The 21,733-nt window shown below is 68.0% G+C and overlaps 1 protein-coding gene across 1 annotated transcript in view; it reads right to left on the bottom strand.

Moving 5' to 3' along the window:
- Positions 1-20,624, bottom strand: part of BAHCC1 (BAH domain and coiled-coil containing 1) — a 28,965-nt gene extending 8,341 nt beyond the window's left edge. Inside the window, 15 exon segments of the mRNA XM_084273452.1 lie at positions 426-527; positions 787-923; positions 1,050-1,234; positions 2,144-2,884; positions 2,984-3,341; positions 3,918-4,111; positions 4,629-4,787; positions 4,881-5,089; positions 5,222-5,327; positions 5,416-7,131; positions 7,595-7,717; positions 8,841-9,020; positions 17,949-18,055; positions 18,228-18,595; positions 20,501-20,624. Coding sequence (XP_084129578.1) covers positions 426-527; positions 787-923; positions 1,050-1,234; positions 2,144-2,884; positions 2,984-3,341; positions 3,918-4,111; positions 4,629-4,787; positions 4,881-5,089; positions 5,222-5,327; positions 5,416-7,131; positions 7,595-7,717; positions 8,841-9,020; positions 17,949-18,055; positions 18,228-18,436 — 4,526 coding nt within the window. The 5' untranslated portion in view covers positions 18,437-18,595; positions 20,501-20,624.
- Positions 20,625-21,733: the final 1,109 nt, after the last annotated feature.

Raw genomic sequence — 21,733 nt, forward strand, 5'->3', positions numbered from 1 at the left:
CGCTCGGAGGATTTATGCAAATGGGCCTGTCGGGAGAGGCAATTTGTAGCGGAGAAGGACAATTATACAGGGCCCGGGAGTGGGGAAACGGCTGCGCCGGGCGGCTAATGGGTAATAATAAAGCGCCGGCAGCGCCGAGCGCCGCTGCAGCGTGACCAATGGCTTTATACGGCGCCGATAAAGAGGCTTTTATGCAACGCTGCTCCCGCCGCCGGCGGGGGGGACACACACGGTACCACCGCCCAGCCGAGCATCCCCCCCACGGCAAGCGGGAGGGAGAGGGTAGCACCTCCCCAAAAAAGCGGGTGCTGGTATTGGAGAGGGGGGTTAGGAGTGCTGATAGACCCCCGCCCTCAATCCCTTGTGCCCCCCCACCCCTTCCCCATCCCTGGGGATACGGAGGGCACGCGGTGCCGGTCACTCACTTGACCTTGCGGCTCTCGGCCCTGCCCAGCGTGCTGGAGTGCTTGCGCTTCCTCGGCCGGCCTGGCCCGCGCCGCGCCGGGCTCCGGGAGCTCTCGTCACGCCTGTAGCCACGGCAAGACCGGGGGCAACCTGAGCTGCGCGAGCGCCGCAGGTAGTGCCCCTCCGCTGAGCCGGGCTGAGAACGGGCCCAAACTCATCGCACCAGTGACCGTACCAACGCTGTCCCACTCGTCGGATGGGCGCTTCCTCCCTGCCCTCCCAGCTTTCCTCGGGGCTGCCTCCCTCCCGGCTCCCTGTTATCCCCCCATGATCCCCCCCACCCAGCCTCAGGACCCGAGTGGATCGGGGACAGGGACGTACTCGTGGTCATGCCGCCTCTGCAGCTTCACCAGCTCCCGCTGCTTCTCCTTGTAGCGGCGCTGGAGCTCGGCCAGCCGCATCCGCACCTCCACCTCCTGCGTGTTGAGCTGCTCGATGGCCGCTTTCAGGGGGCAAACCTGGGGGCGAGGGGGGGTTAGGAGGGGGGGGGGGGTGTCAGATTGCAGCACCCACAGCACCCACCCCCAGGGCTGAGACCCGGCACAACTCATCCCACCTCCCACCCCCTGCAAGGAGACACTCACGGCCTTGGTTTTGGGCGTCCAGGTATACTTGCGGCGGGGGATGCGTGCGCGGGGCGGCGGGGAGGTGGGCAGGGGGCTGAGCGCGGGGGGGCTGCCCTCCCGGCTGGCCGCCTCCACCAGCGACCAGGCGGCCGCCACCGTGGCCAGGTTCTGCAGGTTGAAGGCCAGCAGGTCCTCGTCCTCCCCTGCCAGGATGGGATGGGGCAGGAGGGATGTCAGCGCGGCCGGTGTGCGGGACGTGACCCCCCCCCAAACCCCTGTGCCGCCCCAGGCGTGTTCCCTCACACACAGCTCACACACGCATCACATGCCACGGTGGCACCGGCACCACTGCCACGGGGCACAGGGTGCCAGGGGGATGGCACACAGGGTGCTGTGTGTGTGGCACAGCCAGCATCCCACTGCGGCCGTGGGGCCGGGTGCGCGGCGGCCGCCGGCGATGGACTCATCAGCGAGTGGAGCTGAGGCCAGGCCTGGGGGGGACGCGGTGATGCGGCGTGAAGCACTGCACCCCATCCTGCCACCCCACCTGCAGCGCGCCCCCACGGCCACCCCCCACGCCCCAACACGCGTCACGGCCCCGCGCCGTGCACGGTCACGGGCGGCGCCGAGCACGCAGGGCCTCGCCGTAACACGCCTGCGGCTGCGCTGGGGACGCGCCAGGACGGGCCGGCCTTCCTTCCTTCCTTCCCCGCTGGGGCCCCCGGGATTCCCTGGGGAAGCCGGGCCGGGAGGGAAAGAGGGAGGGAGGGAGGGAATCCCAGCGCCTGCCCGGAGCCAGCGCTGGAGCCGAGCCCCAGGGACAGCCGTGGGCTTTGAGCTGCCGGGCACCGCAGCACCGCCATGCAGGCACCCAGCATGCTGCTGGCCCCCCACACGTGTGCACGGTGCCCCACGGCACGCACTGACACACCAACACGGATGAAGCTCCCACATGTGTCACATGGCACACACATCACATGGCTCCTCAGCATGCAGCCCCGCAGCAGCAGCACAGTGGGCACGGGACAGGACACACCGGGGGCACAGGGGGCACTGGGAGGATGGGGTAACCATGGGGCAGAGGGTGCTGGGGGATACCAGGGGCCGCTCACCTTCCAGGGCCAGGTCACAGCGGCGTCGGCGCAGCTCCAGGTCGGCGAGCTCGCTGAGCAGGGCGATGCCGGGGATCCCTGAGGCGTGGGGGGCTGGCGAAGGGGGTGCCGGGGGGGGCTCCTCGGGCGAACCCAGCGCTGGCAGCTCCCCCAGGTCGATGCCGGCGGCGATGAGTGCCTCCAGCCCGCCCAGGTAGCCCTGTTGCCTGCCAGAGCTGGCACCATCCTCCTCGTCGCAGCTGCCCTCCAGCTCTGAGCCATCGCTGTCACCATCCTCATCCTCTTCTTCTTCCTCTTCCTCTTCCTCCTCTTCCTCCTCCTCCAAGGCAGGGGGCAGCGGGGAGGCCCTCACCACGGGCGCTGGGTGCTGCTGCTCTGCAGGACTCTGCTCTGGCGCTCCCTGAGCTGTCTCCCGGCACACCCCGAAAGCCACCGGCACCCGCTCCTCAGCGGCTGCCGGGGCTGGTCCCCGCTCCGCGCAGAGGGGTCCCGGCGCCAGGAGGAGATGATGGCGGTGCAGCAGCACCCCGGGACCCTCAGCCATCACCCCCGCAGCCGGTGGCTCCCGTGGGGGGCCCGGTTCCCGTGGCACCTCTCCGGCTGGGCTGAAGGTCCGGGATTGCTCCGGCTCATCCGGCGGGGAGCCGGCGTGCATAGTGTCGGGGTCAGCCGGCTCGGCGGAGTGCGCCTCGGAGAAGCCCATGGCAGCGGCAGCGGGGTAGCTGTACCCAGGGGGCAGGTCTGAGGGGGGGGAGAAGCAAGCCATGGTCAGTGGGGACCCCCCACCTCCAACACCACAGCCACCCCTCCTCCCCTTCCTCCTGGCCATCCCCATCCCACCTGGCTCCAGGGATTTGGGGTAGTCGCGGGGCGGTTGCCCCTCTCCGCGCTTGTCCTCGCCGTCGCTGCCCTTGCTCTGGACGGGCAGGGGGCTGTCGGCCGGAGAGCGGGGGGCTACGGCGGAGCTGGCGGCGGGGCAGACGGGTAAAGTGCAGGGGGCCGCAGGGAGGGTCACGGGGCACTTGGCCGGGTGCCGCAGGGCAGGAGAGTGGCAGCAAGGGGACAGCTTGGGGGGCCCGGGGGCTGCTGAGGACAGGCCCTTGGCCGGGGGGTTTAAGGCAACTGCTTTGTGGGAGGGTTTGAGGGGCTTTTCGGGACCCCCGTCCTCCAGCTCCAGGGGCTGCTCCTCTGGCTTGCGCTGTGGAGGATGCTGAGGTCAGCACACCACAACCCTACCTTGCAGCCCCTGACCCTGCCCAGCACCCCCTAGCTCAGCCCCCCAGCCCAGCCCCTGCCTCTCAGCCTGGTCTCAGCACCCTCAACCCACTCCCTGCCCCCCAGCCCAGCCCCAGCACCCCCAGCCCACCCCCTGCCCCCCAGCCCAGCCCCAGCACTCCCAACCCACTCCTTGTCCCCCAGTCTGATCCCAGCACCCCCAGCCCACTCCCTGCCCCCCTGCCCAGCCCCAGCACCCCCAGCCCACTCCTTGTCCCCCAGCCTGATCCCAGCAACCCCAGCCCCGTTTGAGCACCCCCAGCCCACCCCCTGCCCCTTAACTTGGTCCCAGCACCCCCAGCCCACCCTCCTGCCCCCAAGACTGGTCCCCTCACCCCCCCATCTCACCCCGCAACAGCCCACTCCCCGCATCCAGCCCTGTATCACAAGCCTGGCCCCTCACCCTGTACCCCAACCTCCCACCACCCCCCGATCTCACCCCAAACCAGCCCCCTCAACCCTTCACCCCCCATCCCGGCACCCCCAGCCCCGCGGGTACCTGGACATGTGCCTGGCGCTGGATCTCGAGGGCCTGTGCCGCGCGCTGCTGCTGCTGCAGGGCGTAGAGCTCCTGCTGCCGCAGGAACTGCGAGCGCGAGTACACGGGCAGCTGCCCCGTGTGCTGCAGGTGGGCGCTGGGACCCCGGCCCGGGTACATGGGAGGCCACAGCGACGCCTGATCCATCACGTCGGCTGCCAACGGAAGGGGCGGGTCAATGGAGGACCTGCCTCGGGGTCACCCTGCAGACCCCAGTGCTGCCCCTCAGAGAGTCCTGTGACCCCAGCAGCACTCACAGCCAGCCACCTCCTACCCCAGCACCCCCAAAAACACTTGCAAGGACCCATCTCCCTCCCCTGCACCTGCAGGCACCCCATTTCCCGTAACATGCCCCCAAAACCCCCTACAGGGACTCATCTCTTCACTGCACCCCCGAAAGCACCCACAGGGACCTATCTCCCACCCCTCCACCAGAGCAACACCCCTAGGGACCCCATTTCCCACCCCTACACTCCTGGGCCCCATATCCCACCCCTGCACCTCCAGGGACCCCATTTCCCACCACACCCCCACAAAAGCACCCCCTCAAGGACCCCACCCCTTACCCCTACACCCCCAGTGACACCCATCTCACCCCCACCAGCACCCCCAGCCCCAAAGCCCCCAGCCCAAGGTGGGGGTGCCTGTGGCTATGCCCCACCCCATACTCACCCAGCGTGTGGGGGGTGCCATGGGCGGGGGGCTCGGTGGGCAGGATGACGAGCTGGGCGGGGGGGTCCTGGGAGAGAGGGAAGACGGGCTGCATGGTGCTGGGCATGGAGGCAGGGAAGGCGGGTGGCAGGTTCTGGTGCAGCGCCGGGTGGCCGATGCCTGTGGGGAATGGGAGGTGTGTGGGGGGCTGTCAGCGCCAGGACTTGGAAGGGGGCAGCACCCCACTACCCTCCCCACCCCATCAGCACTGACCGTAGGAGTGTCCCCCCATCCAGATGGAGGGGCTGCGGGTGCGGGGCAGCCAGTGCGTGTGTGCTGGGTGGGCGTGTGCGGCGGGGTCCCCCCCGAGCTGCCCCGCCGGTAACGAGGAGCCCCCGGCGATCATCAGGTGGGGGGTCAGCTCTCCAGGACACCCCCCTGATGGGTGCATCCGGGCGAATTCCACCAGGTCCTTGTTGTCCCTGCAGAGAGAACGGTGAGAAGGGGCAGCCTGCCGGCACCACGCAGCACCGGGGCTCACTGCAGTGGGCAGAGAACCCACCCCCAAAACCTGTGCCCCCCCAACACCTGTGCCCCCCAACCACAGCACTTACTGGAGAAGGAGCTCTCGCCCCGGCAGCCCCAGGCGCTCCTCGCAGAGCCGGCCCCGCTCCTCCTCTGCCTCCAGGTCGATGAGGTGCATGGGCCGCGCCGTGCCCGCTGTGCCAGGGATGGGATGGCGGCATCAGCGCGGCACCGCCGGCCTTCCCCCCTCCTGCCCATTTTACCCCCCATCCCTGGGCCTTACCTTTGATGCCAGCAGCCACCCGTCCCTGCCTCCCAGAGCCACCTCCATAAGCGGGTTCGGGGCGTCCCAGCGTGTCCTTCTGCCGCGCCACGGCCACGGCGATGCCGACGGGCGGCTGCCGCACCTCACCCTCGCCGGGGGCCAGCCCATCGTGCTCCCGGCCGCGGGCGCAGTCCGGCCGCTCCAGCTCCGGCTGCCCCTTTCCCGGGGGGAATTTGGCATCCTGGTGCGCGCAGCTGCCCTTGACGCCCCCCAGCCCTACGAAAGGGGGGCCCTTCTGCCCCCCCAGCAGCGCCTGGTTGCTGTATTTCAGCAGGTTCTTCATGGCCGAAACCTCGTCCGGGGCGGCCGGAACGTCCTGGCCCAGCACCGGGCCCTGAGTCATCAACGCAGCCTGCTGCAGACTCGTGCCGAAGGGGTCCAGGTACGTCCCCTTCCGCTCCTCCGCCACGGGCAGGGGGGGTCCCTGGCTCTGGACACCCCAGGGAGGCAGGGGGGGCCCACCATAGCCCAGGGCACTCAGCTCCAGGGGCTTACGCTTGCCCTCGGCGCCGGCACTGGCCACCTCCGCTTCGGGGTGCTGCTGGTGCCGGATCCGAGCCACCTTCTGGGGAGCCGGCCCGGGGTGGGGGTCCTTGGGGGGGCCCTTCTCTAAAGTGCAGCAGGAGGGGCCGACCCGGACGCCCAGTGGGTCGGGGCGGGCGGCACGGGAGCAGTCAGGCGCCGGCGGCACCTCGAAGTACCCCTTCTCCAGGGCACCCTTGGGTGCTGGGCCCCGGCTGGAGAAGGGGGGTCCCTCGGCCGCCCCGCCACCCAGATACTCCAGCCCCTTCAACCGGGCGCCGGGACCCCCCCACTCCAGCCGCCGCTCCGCCGGGCCCTCCGCCTTCAGCGAGTGATGGAAGGGGCCACCGTAAGCGGCCGGGGGCTCGGCCCCCGCTTCAGCGTGCCGCTCCTTGCCCTCGGCACGCTCCATCCCGCCGGTTTCTGAAGCCACCTGGAAGGAGCGGCTCTTGTCCGTCAGGTGCCCCACCGAGGGCACCAGCGTGGCCCCGCTCAGCTTCAGCTCCCGGCCGGCTGGCTCCGGGAGCGGGCACAGCACCTCGGGGCCAGCGTGCAGCTGGAGGCAGGGGAAGGAGCTGGCGGTGGGACCGAGCGGAGCCGGCGCGGCGGGCACGGCGTAGGAAACGGCGTGGTGCAGCATCTGCCGTCGCTCGACGCACTCGCCATAGGGCTGCGGCGCCTCGGGGATGCCGGGCTCCCGTTCGCCCCGGCACGGCTCCTTGGTACCGCAACGGGCGGCACGGGGCAGGGCGCTGCCGGCGCAGCTGGGCAGCACGGCGCGGCCGGCGTCACCCTCCAACCCCTTGGCACCCAGCAGGCAGGAGGCGAGGTGCTTGGGGCGACCGTCACCGGTGCCTCGGGGCGGCAGCCCCTCCTTGCAGTGCCCCTCCGGCGGTACCGGCAGCACCGCTTTGTGCCGCTCCTTGGGGTCCTCTTCGGGCGGGCGCTCTTTGGGGTCCCCCTTGCCCGCTTTCTCCTTGCCCACCAGGAAGCGGTCGTAGTCCTTGGGGGTCTTGGGTAGGGGTCCAGCATCCCGCTCCCGGCTGCAGGACCCAGCTGGGGGCCCGGGGGCAGCGCGGGCGATGCCGGGGAAGCCGTGGCCGGTGGGGAGCAGGGCGGGTTGGGCGGGCAGGTTGCGCAGGTAGAAGTTATCTGGAGGGGAGTGCAATGGGTGAGCCCCCCTCCATAGCCCCCCCCCCCCTTTGCCCAACAATGGCAGCAGCCAGGGCCACAGCCGTGCCAAGCGCTGGCTCCCCGCTAACGAGGGGAGGAGGAGAGCAGAGGGGGAAGGCCTGGCCTAATTAGCTCCATTTCCCACCCAAACAATGTTCCCTATTAAGCATCCGCCACAATATTGTGAAAAGCGAGAGCGGCAGCTGGGACGGGAGCCCACCACCCCGCGCCCGCCAGCCGCCCTCCTCCCTGGGGACATGGCACTTGCTGCGCTGCCGGCCCCCCACCCCGATGCTCGGCACCAGCACAGGGAAGGGGAGCTGGGGTCCCCACTGTGTCATTCCCCTGCCAGGTTTGGGACCTGCATCCCTGTGATAGACCCTGGCCTGCCCCGGGGGGTTGGGGTGGCACCGCGGCGCCGTGCCAGGACCCTGGTACCTGCCTTTCTGGCTCTCGTAGAAGCGGTGCTGGCCGTAGAGGACGTTGCTGTTGCCGTGGTGGTCCAGGTGACTCATGGGTAGGAAGGTGGAGGCCAGGCTCCCAGAGAAGCGGGGGTACCCTGGGGCTGGGGAGGAATGGCAGTCACGGGGGGGCTGGGATATGCCTGCAGGAGCAGGGCTCCCCTTTCCCCTCTCTCTGCCGGATCGCTGTGCTGTGCCATGGCACACACACTGCACCGCGGCATCCCGGCCACACTGTGCTCCTGGCTACAAACCCTCCCCCAGACCAGGGACGCACTCCCTCTCCCCTCCCTCATCATCACCCCGTCCAGGAGCCCAGGAGCCGCCAATGAGCTGAGACCTCACAGACTCGTGACAGCAGTGGCAGCAGCCCTTGCAGGCTCGTTAGCCAGCACAGGCTGGCTGTCAGCAGCAAACGCCGCGCTCCCGCAGCCGCGTGTGCTGCCCGGCTCCCCACCACCACCCCATGCCCCCCCCTTCCCCCCCCCCCCCCCCAGCACGCCGCACAGGCCCCGGCACGCCAGGAGCCAACTGGCAGCCGGTCAAACTACCAGCTGGGCCGGCTGCCAGGGCCCAGCGCCAATACCACCTCCCCGCTCCTTAACTCTGTCAGCCCGCGCTCCGGCTGCTCAGGTGGGGATGGGGACGCCAGCGTGCCGCGGGCCAGCGCCGGGCTGTGGGGTGCCCCCTCTGCCATCGCACTGGGGGTGCCTGTTTAATCGGGGCTGCGCTGGTTGCTGAGGGAGGGTCCCTGTGCTGCAGCCCACCCCAGCACGGGGGTCCCTGCCACCAGAGGGGAGTGCATCCCTGGGTTCGTCACTAGTGACACGAGCTGGCCTGGCCTCAGCCCAACTACAGGCATGAGGCTGGACTCAGCATGAGCCTCAATGACCTGCCCTATGCCCCCTGACTGCAGGGCACCCCCATGTGTGCCCTGGGGTGAGGGTCCCGTGGGGCACGCTGCCAGCTGCGCCCCCGCCACTGCCACCCTGAAGCTCAGTGCATGCCAACCTCGCACCGGTGCCAGCCGCCTGCCGCGACCACCCCGTGCGCCAGCGCCTGGGAGGTCCCAACCCCATCCGCGTAGGCGCCGGCTGGACGTCACCCACGGGCACCGGGCAGAGCTCCAGGCGCGTCCCAGCCAAGCCACGGGGACACCCCGCCGTGACACCCCTCCTCCCCCGCCCCGGGGTGCCGTCACCCGCCCGTGCCACAGCGGCCGCTCACCTTCGTGGGAGTGCGAGAACCAGAGCTGGGAGGTGCCGGAGTGGGGCCCGCGGAAAGCCGGCTCCGGGGGCGAGGCGGTGGGGCCGGTGGGGTGGCTGGGTGCCCCTGAGCCCAGGCTGCTGCTCAGGAAGCCCCCCATGAAGGAGGAGGGGGGCCCGTTCCCCATCAGACCGCTGCCGGCTGCGGTGGGAGAGGAGAAGAGTCAGGGAGGGCTGCAGGACCCCGCCTGCACACCCGCCCCGTGCTCGGCACGCTCGCGCACACGCGTGTGACGCGGAGCCGCGTGCGCCACGCTTACACACCCCTCGTGCACGCAGGCTGCTTGCACACACACACATCCCTCCTGTGAGCACGCGTGCCCGTCCTGCGATCGCGCCCCACACACTCATGCCCCTCACAGCTCCCCAGCCCCACACGGCTCGGCTCGCACACGGAGTGGGGGCACATGAGGGGCATCAAGGCACACTGCTGCCCTGTCCCCTGGCCGTGCCACGCATGCACACACGTGTGCCAGTGCATGGGAGGCTGCGCTGGTTGCTGCAGGAGGGTTCCTGTGCTGCATTCTGCCCTGGCACGGGGGTCCCTGCCGCGGGAGGGGAGCACATCCCTGGGTTCATCACCAGTGACATGAGCTGTCCTGGCCTCAGTCTGGCACAGGGCAGGGGGCTGGCCCCAGTATGAACTTCCCCAGCTCCAGCTCTCAGCTGCTGCAGGACGTTGGCTGGCCCCAGCACCGGACATCCCAGGGGCTGCGCCGTGCCAGGACTGTCCCACCCCCAGTGCCCAGCCACTCTGGCCGTGGCACCACTGCCATGCCAGCGCCCCACAGGCGGTGGGGGATGGCTGAGAACACAGGGACGGTCACCTCCAGCCAGGGCAGCAACTCCCCAGCACCAGGACACTGTGGAGGGGAGAGGAGGCAGAGCTGCATGCACGTGCACACGCGTGTGCAAGGAGCGGGCAGGAAGACACCACCAGCACGGGAAGCACAGGGCGGGGGGCAGCCCCCACCCTGACCACAACAGCCTCCCCCGCAGCCCAGAGGACCCCTACACCCCCCTGGGGAGACCCAGGCCAGTGCTCCCCATCCCAGCTGAGATCACAGTGGAAACATGGGAAGTTGGGGGGAGCCAGCCACCCCTTGCTGCATGGCCCTGCTCCCAGCAACCATGCATGTGCTGATGTGTGGGATGGAGGGGCTGCCACCATCCACCCCCTCCCCAGAACGGGTCCACACGGCTCGGCACAGCTCGGCACGGCTCGGACAGCTCGGCACAGCGGAGGAGCACAGGCTGGCCAGCCGCCCGGCCGGGGCAGGAAGCGATGCTTTGCTCTCTAAGCCGGCCCACGCTCCCTGGCTAATCCCTCCGGGATGCCTCTGGGATGAGTGTCGGGGATGTGGTTTCAAGGCAGTTCGCTCCTTCCTGCGCCGGACGGCTGGGGGCCGAACACGGGCAGGGGCTGCGTGGGCCGGGGGCACAGCCACACCCTGCCCGCGGCCCTGGGAACCGGCACCGCGCGCCCCCGGATGCCGCTTCTCCCCCCACCCTTCACCGCGCTGGCACACACCGGGATGGCTGGGCACATCCCGCCAACCACCGCACCGCATCCCGCAGGAGCCGTGCCCGGTGATGCCCGTGGGGTGACTGCCCTGGCGTACCCCCCACCCCACACCCCCCACCCCAGCCCTGGCCATGCCGGGGGGGGGACCCCGCTGCGGGGCGTGGAGCCGGCAGCGTGCTGGGCGGCTGTGCCGGGCAGGAAGCCGAGGTTTCCAGAACGAGCCTTTTCTGGAAGCTGTGAAACAGGCTGTAAAGAAATAAACACACATCTCCCCCCACACACCCCCCCCCCTGCCCCGCTCCAACCCCCCCCCCCCCGCCCTTCCCCGATGGCGGCGGGGCCAGGCTGGCGCGGAGCGTCCCGGTGGGGATGGTGGGGCCGTGGCCGCCGCTCCCCACACCTCCCACCCGCTGACTCACGGCCCACTGGCACGGCCGGATCCCTCGGCGCGCGTTGGCCCCGCGGCCGGCCGCGCCGTTCCCAGCCGCCTCGCACGCCTGCACGCACATCCAGCGCGGCCCCTCGCACGGCTGGGCCCTGCCCTGGGCTGCCACGGCATGGTGTGGGCACGGCATGGTGTGGGCACGGCATGGTGTGGCACGGCATGGTGTGGCACTGCCCAGTGTGGCATGGCACAGCATGGCATGGCACAGCATTGCATGGCACAGCACGGCATGGCACAGCATGGTACAGCATGGCATGGCACAGCCTGGTATGGCACAGCATGGCACAGCACGGTATGGCACAGCATGGCATGGTGCAGCATAGCATGGCACAGCATGGCATGGCACAGCATGGCACAGCACGGTATGGCACAGCATGGCACAGCACGGTATGGCACAGCATGGCACAGCATGGCACAGTGTAGCATGGTATGACATGGCATGGCACAGCCCAGCATGGTATGGCACAGCCTAGAATTGCACGGCACAGCCCAGCATGGTACAGCACAGCCTGGCACAGCACAGCACAGCACGGTGTGGCACAGCCCAGCATTTTATGGCACAGCCCAGAATTGCACGGCACAGCCCGGCATGGTACAGCACAGCCTGGCACAGCACAGCACGGTGTGGCACAGCCCAGCATGGTATGGCACAGCCTGGCACAGCACAGCACGGTGTGGCACAGCCCAGCATGGTATGGCACAGCATAGAATTGCATGGCACAGCCCAGCATGGTACAGCACAGCCTGGAACAGCACAGCACAGCACGGTGTGGCACAGCCCAGCATGGCGCTCTGCACAGTCACGGTGCCAGTGAGGACAGGGAAGCGTTGCTGAGACCGTGCATAACTCATCTCACCCGCCAGCAGACAGTGCCAGCAGCCCCATGCCGGGCGCAGTGCCGTGGGGCTGGATGCCAGCACGCAGCAGACATGCATCGGGGTCCAACCCTACCCCCCTCTGCCCCCCCTGAGCTGGGAACTCCCCAGGGCCAGTGCTGTGAGTCAGCCCCGTGGGCTCTGCTCCCGGCTCCAGCACTGGCGCCACCGGTGAGAACCCCCCCGGTGCCGGGAGGGAAGGGTGGTCCTGGCTACAGACACTGGCTGCAGGGGAGTTTTGGGGGCTTTGAGCCTCACAGGACCCCCGGCGGCTCCACATGGCCATGCTGGCACTATGCTGACCCCGGGGACGCCTGGTCACACCACACTCAACCCTGTGCCAAACCAGACTCCACGGTGTGGCCAGGAAGGGAAACTGAGGCAGGGGGTGGGGGTGTGCTGATAGCTGTCAGGGCTCGTTGTGTCTGGGACCCCCAGATGGGGCTGGGGGAAGGAGGTGGGTTAAGAGGGAAGTGAAGCTGCTCCCCCCTCATCTCCATCAAACCATGGGGGGGATGAATGGGAGATTTCCACCTGAACCCCAAATCCACAGTGGGCCACACATGTGATGAGCACGGCGGGTCTCAGCAAAAGCATACCAACAGCACTGGGCAGTGGCAGGAGCTGGGGGGCCGGGGGTAGTGCCAGGCACCTCCTCCCCCAAAAGCTGGGCTCTGTGAGGCCAGGCAGGTTGTGAGGGGCTGCAGCCCCAGAGGGGGGGTCACTCTGGCCACAGCTGTTTCAGCCCAGGCAATGAGGTCCCCAAAGTGGTTCTTCCAGCAAATGGGGGGGTCCAGCACCTCTGGGGACGCTGCACCCCACACAGAGCCTGACTGCACCCGAGACCCCACCATTCAGCAGCTCCACTCTGAGGAAGGTGACAGGGGGGTTGCAGCCCCCACCCCCAGACCCCCAAGCACAGCCCAGGCGAGGTGACAGTCCCCAGGTCCCCGCGTCGGCGGGGACGTGCGCGGGGCGTGGGGTTGGGTTACTCCCTCAGCTATTTCGGGGCTGGAACATTCCTACCAGAGCCGGGGCCGCACACACAGACACCGGGAGCTACCAGGGACCCTCCTGCACCCCAATCCCTACAGCCGGGCACCCCGGAGGAAACACCATTCCCAATCCCCATCCCCATCCATCCCCCCAGCATCCCCCTAACCGCGCCCCGCAACCCACGCGGCCCCTTTAAATATTTGGCAAATAGGAAATAAGTGGAATATAATTTCCTCGGCGTTATAATTTAAGATTAATCCATATTGTTATGGCACTAAATAAATGCCGTAACACCGTGAACGCGGCTCAAACGAGCTTGACAGAGTGCCAGAAGTACAATTAAAACGTTATCCGATGGGTAATCACGCGGCAGTCGCTCCGCGCTAAGTGCCACTCGCAAGCTGTCGGCTCCCCGCGCAGGGATGGCGGGGCTGGAGATGCCGAGAGGCCGCCGCACGCTCGCACCACGCCGGCCGGGGCCGTGTGTGTGTGGTGTGTGTGTGTGTGTGTGTGGCTCGGTGCACGCCGCTGGTCTGGCTGATGGATGGGGCTTGCACGCACTGCTGGTGAGGATGGTGAGCGGGGCTGGGTGCACGCCGAACGGGCGGCTTGCACGTGGCACACGCGGCTTGCACGCTGAACGTGCAACTTGCATGCTGAATGCGTGGTTGGCATGTGGAACACGTGGCTTGCACGCCACATGCAGGGCTTGCACCTGGAACATGCGACTTGCAGGCTGAACACGCGACGTGCACGTGGAACACACGACTTGCACACCCAATGCACGACTTGCACGCTGAACACGTGACTTGCACGGGGAACACACGACTTGCATGTGGAACACATGACTTGCACACCCAATGCATGACTTACACGTGGAACACACGACCTGCACATGGAACACACGACTTGCACGTGGAACATGTGATTTGCACGTGGAACACGTGACTTGCACATGGAACACGCGACTTGCACACCCAATGCACGACTTGCACGGGGAACACGTGACTTGCACGCCACACGCGTGACTTGCACGGTGAACGTGCACCTTGCACATGGAACATGCGACTTGCCCAGCGAACACGCAACTTGCCCCCCACACACCCGGCCTGCAAAGCCCAGAGGCCATTTTAGGAGCAGACACAAGCCCGGCACAGGCTGTAGGGAAGCCAGGGAGGGCTCAGCGGGGTCCCAGCATCCCCACAGGGGTCCGGAAGCAACCAGAGGGCAAGTGCGTGGCCCCCTCCAGAGGACCCCCACATAACTTGGGGTTCAGGGTGACCCTGTACCCAGCAGAAGCCCCTGCAAAGCATCGCAGGGTCCTGGGCTGCTCATGCGCGGAGCAGGGGGGAACAACCCCGAGGGGCTGCGAGGGCTCATCCTCTCCCTCCCTGTGGGGTGGGAGACCCCAGCACCCAGTGGGGTCAGCTCCTGCCCCAGGGTGATGCTGGGATAGGCAGGGGTCTGGCAGGGGGGAGCAGGCAGGGGGCAGGCAGGGGAGTAGGCCGGGGGGCAGGCAGGGGGGGGGCAGGCGGCATGGGGCAGGCCGGGCGGGCCGTGCCCATCTGTTTCGTTTTACGGAGCGGATAAAGAAGAACTCCAAGAATGAGATTATTGGGTGAGTGTTTATTTACTGCCGGGGCTGGGGGGGGGGGGCGGTACGGGGAGGGGGGGGGTAGGGGGGGCGTGCAGCCCATGGAAATCTCTGCAGAGTCACCGAATCGCCAAATCCGGCTATTTTTATGTTCTGCTGTAATTCCCTGCTTGGCTGTCGCGGATCGCTGCCGTCAGCGCCGGCAGAGGAACTGGCTGGGGCGGGATGGGGGAAATGGTGACGCTCTGGGCTGAGGGGGGGTGCCCAAATGCTCCGTGGAGCCCATCTGTACCCCCGGTTCCCCCCTACGGGGGATCAGCCCCAAGCCCACCACACACAGGCGGTGCTCGGCCCACAGAACCCGGTGCTGGCACTGCTGCCCCCAGCCCACCCCCCCCAGCCCTGGCACAGGATCTCCCCCCACCCCAGGTCTGGCAACCCCAGGGATGCAGGAAGGGGAAGCAAAGGCCGGATGCTGGCAGCCCAGGGTGCTGAGACCCCCCCACATCCCCCTGCTCAGGGTCAAATCACTGCATTTGGGTCCAGGGCTCGTGGCAGCTGCCAGATCGTGCCGACCCCCGGCACGCAGCGGCGTCTCCACGCAGACCCAGCTCATCGCTGACAAACACATGACCCCACACCAGGGCAACACCACAGGATCCGGGGTTATCCGCATCCCGCTCTTCCCGCCGGTCACACGTACCCCCCCTACCAGTTCCCAGTACAAGGGCGGCTACCGCGGAGCTGAGGAGTTTTGAGTTCCCCTCCAAAATCTGGTTGAACTTGGACACTGACTTCTCAGAATGCAGCAGCGGGGCCGGCACACGGTGCCCAGGCAGGGAGCAGGGAGCCCCCTAAACCCTGGCTGTGCCGGAGCTGCACCGCAGCCTCCCAGCCCCTCGTCAGACCCCGTATTCGGTCATTAACGAGGAAGCTGCAACGTGGAGCAGCCACAGCTCTGGCACCCAGCCCCATTCCCCCCACCCCAGCCGTCCCCACCTGCCCCCCACCATCCTGTCCCACTCAACCCAAGCCGGGGAACCGCGCAACACCCGGCCTGCAACTTAATCCGGGGAGGGGGACAGCTGCAGGAGCCCAGCCGGCCGCCAGCGCCACGCCGCCGGCTCACGGCCCCCGGCCACTGCCGGGATGCACCGGGACGCACACCCGCAGCACCACAGCCAGGCTGCACACCCACGGCTGGCTACACACCGGCACTGCCACGGCCAGGCTGCACCACCGCAGCAGGCTGAGAGCCAACGCTGGGCTACGAACTGCCGTGGCCGGGCTGCCAACCGGTTACCGCTCTAAGAACCGACCCCCAGTTCCTAAAGCTGCAGCACGGGGGGTCACGCTGCGCACCGGCACCGGCCTGCGACCTGTGCCGCCACGGTGCTCCCGGCAAAGCCCGTGCGAGTCCCCCCTGCACCGTTACACATCACGACGCGCCGAGGGCTCCGCCGCGGTGACAAACAGCCCGACACGATCCCAACTATATATTAGTCCATAAAACCGTCAGAAGGGCAAAAATCGAGGCCCCGGCAGCAGGCACGCGCTCGGCCCAGCTCCCCACCACCCCCCTCTGCGCGGTGCAGGACTCGGCATAGGGGGTGCCGGCACAGCTCCCAGCCATAACCATGCAACCAGCAGTGCCGCAACTGGGGGAGAGCAAGGGTTGCACCCCGGTTTGGGCTCCCGGTAGCTCCGGGGGGCTCTGCATCCCCTCCACAAGCACACGGTCATGGCTCTCCGTGCTCTGGCCGCCAGCGCCGTCGTCTTGCACCGTCATTTGCACGGTGCCGGTGCCAAAACCAGCCGCGACCCGAAGCATTTGTTTGCAATAACCGCGCAGCCCTGAATTATGGCTTTAATAAAATCAAGCTAAACAGTTTTTATCTCCCCTTCCCAGGGCGGCCTCCGGCCCCCGGCAAAGGCTCCTGGGAGGTGTAGTCCGGCCCAACGCCGGGAGCCATTTGGGGGAGCGCGGCCAGAGCCCCCCCCCCACCCCCCCTTCTTCCTCCACCACCCCAGCCGGCACGGTGCCCCAGGGCTGCCGCGTGCCGTGCCGGTGCCGCCACCGCCACGGCTGCCCGGCAAACCGCGGGCTGGTTTTATTTGCTGGGTGGTGTAATTATCAATCATCGGCTTTAATTACCGCTCCGCGCGCGCTGCCACGGCTCCCAGCCCTATGGCACGGCCGTGCCGGGGTGACGCCAGGGTGCCAGGCCCAGGGACCCCCCCCACCATCCTTCCAGCCAGCCTTAGCCCCACGCTGGGCACCAAATTATCAGTTGTATTTGCTCGAGCGCCGTTCCCGTACGCGCGGGAGCCTCGCCGGGAACGGCTCCGGCTGTGCCGGCCCTGCCAAAGCCAGGAATATTTTTAGCTCTTTCTGTTGTTGGGTTTGGCTTCTCCCTTTTTCTTTTTTTTTTTTCCCCTCTTTTTTTTTTTTTTTTCTCTTTTTTTTTTTATTCCAGGCAAGTTTCTGCCGGGTATTTTTAGCCTGATCCATGTTATTTTAACAACCTCCGGTGCGTTCGGGCTCCCATGTGTCGCCCAGGCCCCGGCGGGCACAAGGGTCCGGCTGCTGCAGGGACACGGCCGTGCCGAGAAGCCAAAGGGAAAAGACAACAGCAGCACCCCAGCACCGGCATCCCCCAGGGATCTCCCCCCGCCACCTCTCACCCCAGCCTGGCTGCCACAAGTCAGAAAGGGGGTGAGCCCCCATCCTGGTCCCCCCACGCTGGGGATGTGCAGTGAGCTGCTATTTGGACTCGCCAAACCTTAAAGCTTTGGGGGGAACCACACACGCCAGGGTGGCCCCTCACAGCCCGGCGGTGGTCCCGAGGGGCCCGGCTGCAGAGCCGGAGCCACCGGCACAAAGCGAAACCGCCCCGGCCACGGGCCTGATCCAGCACCTCCTCCCCAGCACCCCCCCGGTGCCCCCCGCTTTCCACCTCCTTCCAGGAGCCTTGGTCCCCCGTCATCCTCCCCCCACACCCTCCCCCCACCCCCGCGCCAACCCGGCCTTGCCCCCCGCCCTAATCCACGCACTAATTGTAATCCCATTAAAGCAGATATAATTTTATTAGTATTCACAGCTCATCAAGGCGGCGACAATAACCGGCGCTGCTGCTGCCGCCGCCGCCGTGCCGTGGCGAGAAAACCGCCTGCGCTGGCGAGAAGCGGGGGGCCCCGGGCAGCGACACGCCAAGCCGGCACACTGCACGCCAGCTCCGGCCTTGCTCCCACTTCAACTCCATCCCGGAGCTCGGCGGCACCAAAGCAGCACCACCACCCCCCCACCCCCCAACCTTGGCACCCTTGTAGCCCCCCCTACACGCGTGCCGTGCCACCCCACTTCAACCCTGCGCGGCCGTCGCCGCCGAGCGCAACCTCGACGCACGCCGCCGCAGACAAAGCCGAGCGGGCTGCACGCGTCGTGGGATGCCGGATCCGGCGAGCCCCGTGCCGGTGCCAATGCGGTTGGCCGTGCCGTAGTCGGGACGCTCGCTGGGCTTTGTCCGGCAGGACGGCAGCTGCAGAGGGAGGCGGGGGGGGGGACGGACACGACACGACACACGCACACTGCGAACCCCTTCTCACCCTGACACTTCGGCGCTTTATATAGAGCCGGGCTCTGCTGGCCTTTCCCCGCCGCCACGGCACCGCTGTGCCGGCACCGCGCATAACGGCCTCCTTGTTCGCCCAGAAAACGCTTCCTTGTTCACGCACCGGGATCTCGCCGGGACAGCCGCGGTCATCCCGGGGAAATGCCCCCCCACAACACGGGTGAGCCCCCCCGTGCACCCATCCGCCCACCCTCAAAACGCAACGGGCGTGGTGACAGCGGGATCGGCACAAAGGGCAGGCCGAGCCCCCGGCGGTACACCGGGGCCCCCTTGTATCCCACCCCGGACCCCCGCGCCGCGGCCGCCCCCTCTGACCTGTGTGCGTGGCCATGGAGATGGGCGCGGGGAAGTACTTGGTGGGCTGGAAATGTCCGGGGGGCTGTACGGCACCGTGCGCCGAACCTGCCACGCGCCCCGTGCTGTGCCGGTGGCCCAGGCCGCCCCGTTCCGACAGCAGCCGCGGCGGGGGCGCGAAGTCACGGCCGTCCATGCCGGGGGCACCCAGCCACCCGCCTGCTGCCCGCGGGGGGCACGGCGGGACCCCAACGCGGCTCCTCGACGCGGCTGGCGATCCTCAGCGCCGCGGCGGGCCCGGTTCGGTGGCGGCGTGCCGCGCTCCGTGCCGGAGCTCCCGGCTCATCCTCCGCTCCTGGCACAAGGGAGAGAAAGAAGAGCGTGAGAGCGTGGCCAGGCCGGGGGGGGGGTGCAGCCCCCCCCCCCCTCCCTCCTCTCCCCTCCATCCCCCCGGGGCACAGCTCCCCCCAGTTCCCCCCAGCCTCCTTTTTCTCCAGCATCCCCCGCGCACGGGCGCCCGAATCGCCGGTATCGTTCGCGCACGGTCCCGGGCCCCCCTTCCTTTCTCCCCCTCCCCAGTTCGCCGACCCCCCGTTTTCCTGCTGCTCCCGGAGCGCAGCCCCGGCCACCCCCCCCCCCCCTCGCCCCGCCGCTCTCTCCCCGGGGCACGGCCCCCGCTCTCCGCCGCTCCCCGGCTCCTTAATTCCCCGCGCTGGCCGGTTCGCCGCCGCTCGGGCCCTTCTTCCCGCGGTGCTCGGGCCCCGTCCTTCCCCCGCCGCTCGGGCCCCGGTTCCCCGGTGTTCGGCTCTTTCTATTTCCCCCGCGGCTCGGGCCCCGGCGGCTCTCCTTCCTTCCTTCCTTGCCCCCCATCCCACCCCCGGTGCACCGGCCGTATCACCCCGCTGCTCGGACCCCGTTTGCCCTCGGCTTCTCCGGCGCACGGGGCCTCGTTTCCCCCCGGTACACGGCGCCCTCCCCGGCCTCCCCGGCGCACGGGCCCCGCTGCTTCCCGTTGTGTGTCTCCCCCCCGCCTCCGGTGCACGGCGCTTTCCTCTCCCCGGTTCCCCTTCTCCCGGGGATTTGCACGGCCCCGGTTCCCCGGTTAAACCTCCCTTCCCCTCCCCGGTTTCCTCCGCCCCGGCTCGCACGGTCGCCGAGCTCCGCCGTCTTTCGCCGCCGCCCGGGTCCCGTTCCCCTCCCTCCCGCCAGCTCCAGCACACGGCTCCGGTACCGACTCCCCCTTTCCTCCTCCACCGGAGCCCGCCCGAACCGACCCGCAGGCCTCCCGGTGCTCCGGACCCGCCGGGGCATTGTTCTCGGCAACGCCGGGGCCCGATCCGGCGGAGAGACCGCGGCTGCCGGGGCCGGGGCCGGGCCAACGCTGAACAAAGGGGCGAGGAACAACGAGCGCGACCGGGAGCCCCCGGGTATCCCACCCGGGTCGGGACCGCACGTCCAGGAGACCGCTGCGGGCGGCGGAGCGAGCGCGGCCGTACGGTGCGGGGTGGGGGGGGATAGGGGGGGCGGCGGGGCGGCGGAGGGCATCCCCGGCAAGGGAACCGCGAGCGCGGCCGGGGCGAGGGGAAGAATTAAGAGGGAGAAAAAAAAAGGGGGTTTTGGGTGTTTTTTGCCCCAAAAAAAATAAAATCGGAGGAAAGCGCTGGGTGGGAAGGGGGGTAAAAAAAAAAAGGGGGGTTAAAAAAAATAAACAAACCCCTAAATTAAAGGGGAAAAAATAAAGAATCGAGGGGAAAATAATTTGCGGGGAAAAAAGGAAAAAAAAATCGATGGGAGCAAAATCCCGGCGCCCAAAATGTTTCGGCGGCCGGAATTGAACCGCGGGGGCTTTGTACCGCGGAGGGGTTCTGCGGGGGGAGTGGGGGGGTGGTGGTGGTGGGGGGAAGGCAAATGGTTTTAACGCCCTAAAATTAAACGGGAGGGAAGAGGGGGAAAAAAAAAATAAGAAAGGAGAAAATAATTGAAATAAATAAAATTTTAGAAGAAATAAAATTTTAAAAATAAAAAGAAATAAAAGTAAAATAAAGAAAATAAATTAACGCGCGGAAAAAAATAAATAAAGGAAATAATTAAACGCCAACAATTAATTGCGAAGCAGCAACAAAAAGAGAAATTAATTAAAGGGCCCCAAAAAATTTTAAATTTGAAAATTCCGAAAGGGGGGAAAAAAAAAAAAACCAACAAAAAAAATAATAACAAGGACTCAGGAGCGGAGCGGAGCCCCCCGGCCGCGGGCACTTACCGGAGGGGCGTTCCGCGCGGGGCGCAGCGGTCCCGGCGGCGCGGGGCGGCCCTGGCGGGGTGCGCAGCGTGCTCCTGCCGGTGCCGTGCACTGCCCATGCACCGGCTGCTCCCGCTGCAAAGGGAACCGGCGGTGGGGAGGGAAGGGGGGGGGGGCGGGCGGTGGGGAGAGGGGGGGGGGGAGTGTTGCGGGAGGGGAGGGGGGGGTGGCGGGGTGTGTGTAAGGGGGGGGGTGGTGGATGGATGGGGGGGGTGTGGGTGGAGGAGGAGGAGGAGAGGGGGGGGAGTGTGGAAGGAGAGGAGGGGGGGGGTGTGGAAGGGAAAGGAGGGGGGGTGAAGGGGGGGGGACACCCCGCCGCGCCTCCCCGCTCACGCCGCGCACTCCGCCGGGGCGACGCGCCCCGCATGCTAATGAGCGCGCGCCCGGCCGCGCGCGCGGCCGCGCGCAAACAGCCCCCCCCTCCTCCTCCCTTCCCCGTCATACCCCCCCCCCCCCCCTTCCTCCCTCCATTCACCCCTCCCCTCATTCACCGGCCCCCCCCGCGCCCTGATTGGCCGCCGTGCGGCGCTCGCGCCCCGCCGGCTCTAATCCCCTCCCCTTCTGGGAGGGGGGGGTGTGGGGGTTGTTTTTTGTGCGTTGTTTTGTTGTGGAGTTTGGGGGGGGGTTGGAGGGGTGGGGGGGTGTTTTTCCCTCCTTTTCAGTGTGTAAAAGCCACGCCCACCCCCTCCCGCGCTCCTAGCGTCACCCCTCCCCTCTCCCAATAGGCTGGCGCCCCGCCAGCCGCCTGCCAATCAGAACGCGGCGGGGGTCGAGACGCGTAACGGAGGCGCCTAATTCAAGCCCGGCGGATGAATGGGAGGGGAGGAGGGAGGAGCGCGCATGCGCCCTGAAGGCGACCGGCGGCGCGGCGGGGGCCGCGTCTGGAGGCGCGATGCGATTCCCCGCTGCGACGCCAGCGCGCGGCGCTCCCCCCCCCTCCCTCCTCCTCCTCCCCTCAGCCCCGTCCTCCCGGGCTCCGATTGGTTGGCCGCCCGCCAGCCCGCTGTCAATCACGCAGTGTAAACAAGCCGCTGATTGGGCGGCCCCTGCGAAAAGCGATGACGGGCCCCGCGCGCGGTTTCAAGGCGGCCCCCGAGGTTGGGGGGGGGTGGGGTGGCGGGGGGTGGTTTCCAGGCTCCCCACACACCCCTTACCCCCCCCCCCTTCCCACCTTAGCCCTCCCCCCCCCCCCCC

This window comes from Gallinula chloropus (assembly GCF_964237585.1).
Source record: "Gallinula chloropus genome assembly, chromosome: 20".
Taxonomy (NCBI): Eukaryota; Metazoa; Chordata; class Aves; order Gruiformes; family Rallidae; genus Gallinula; species Gallinula chloropus.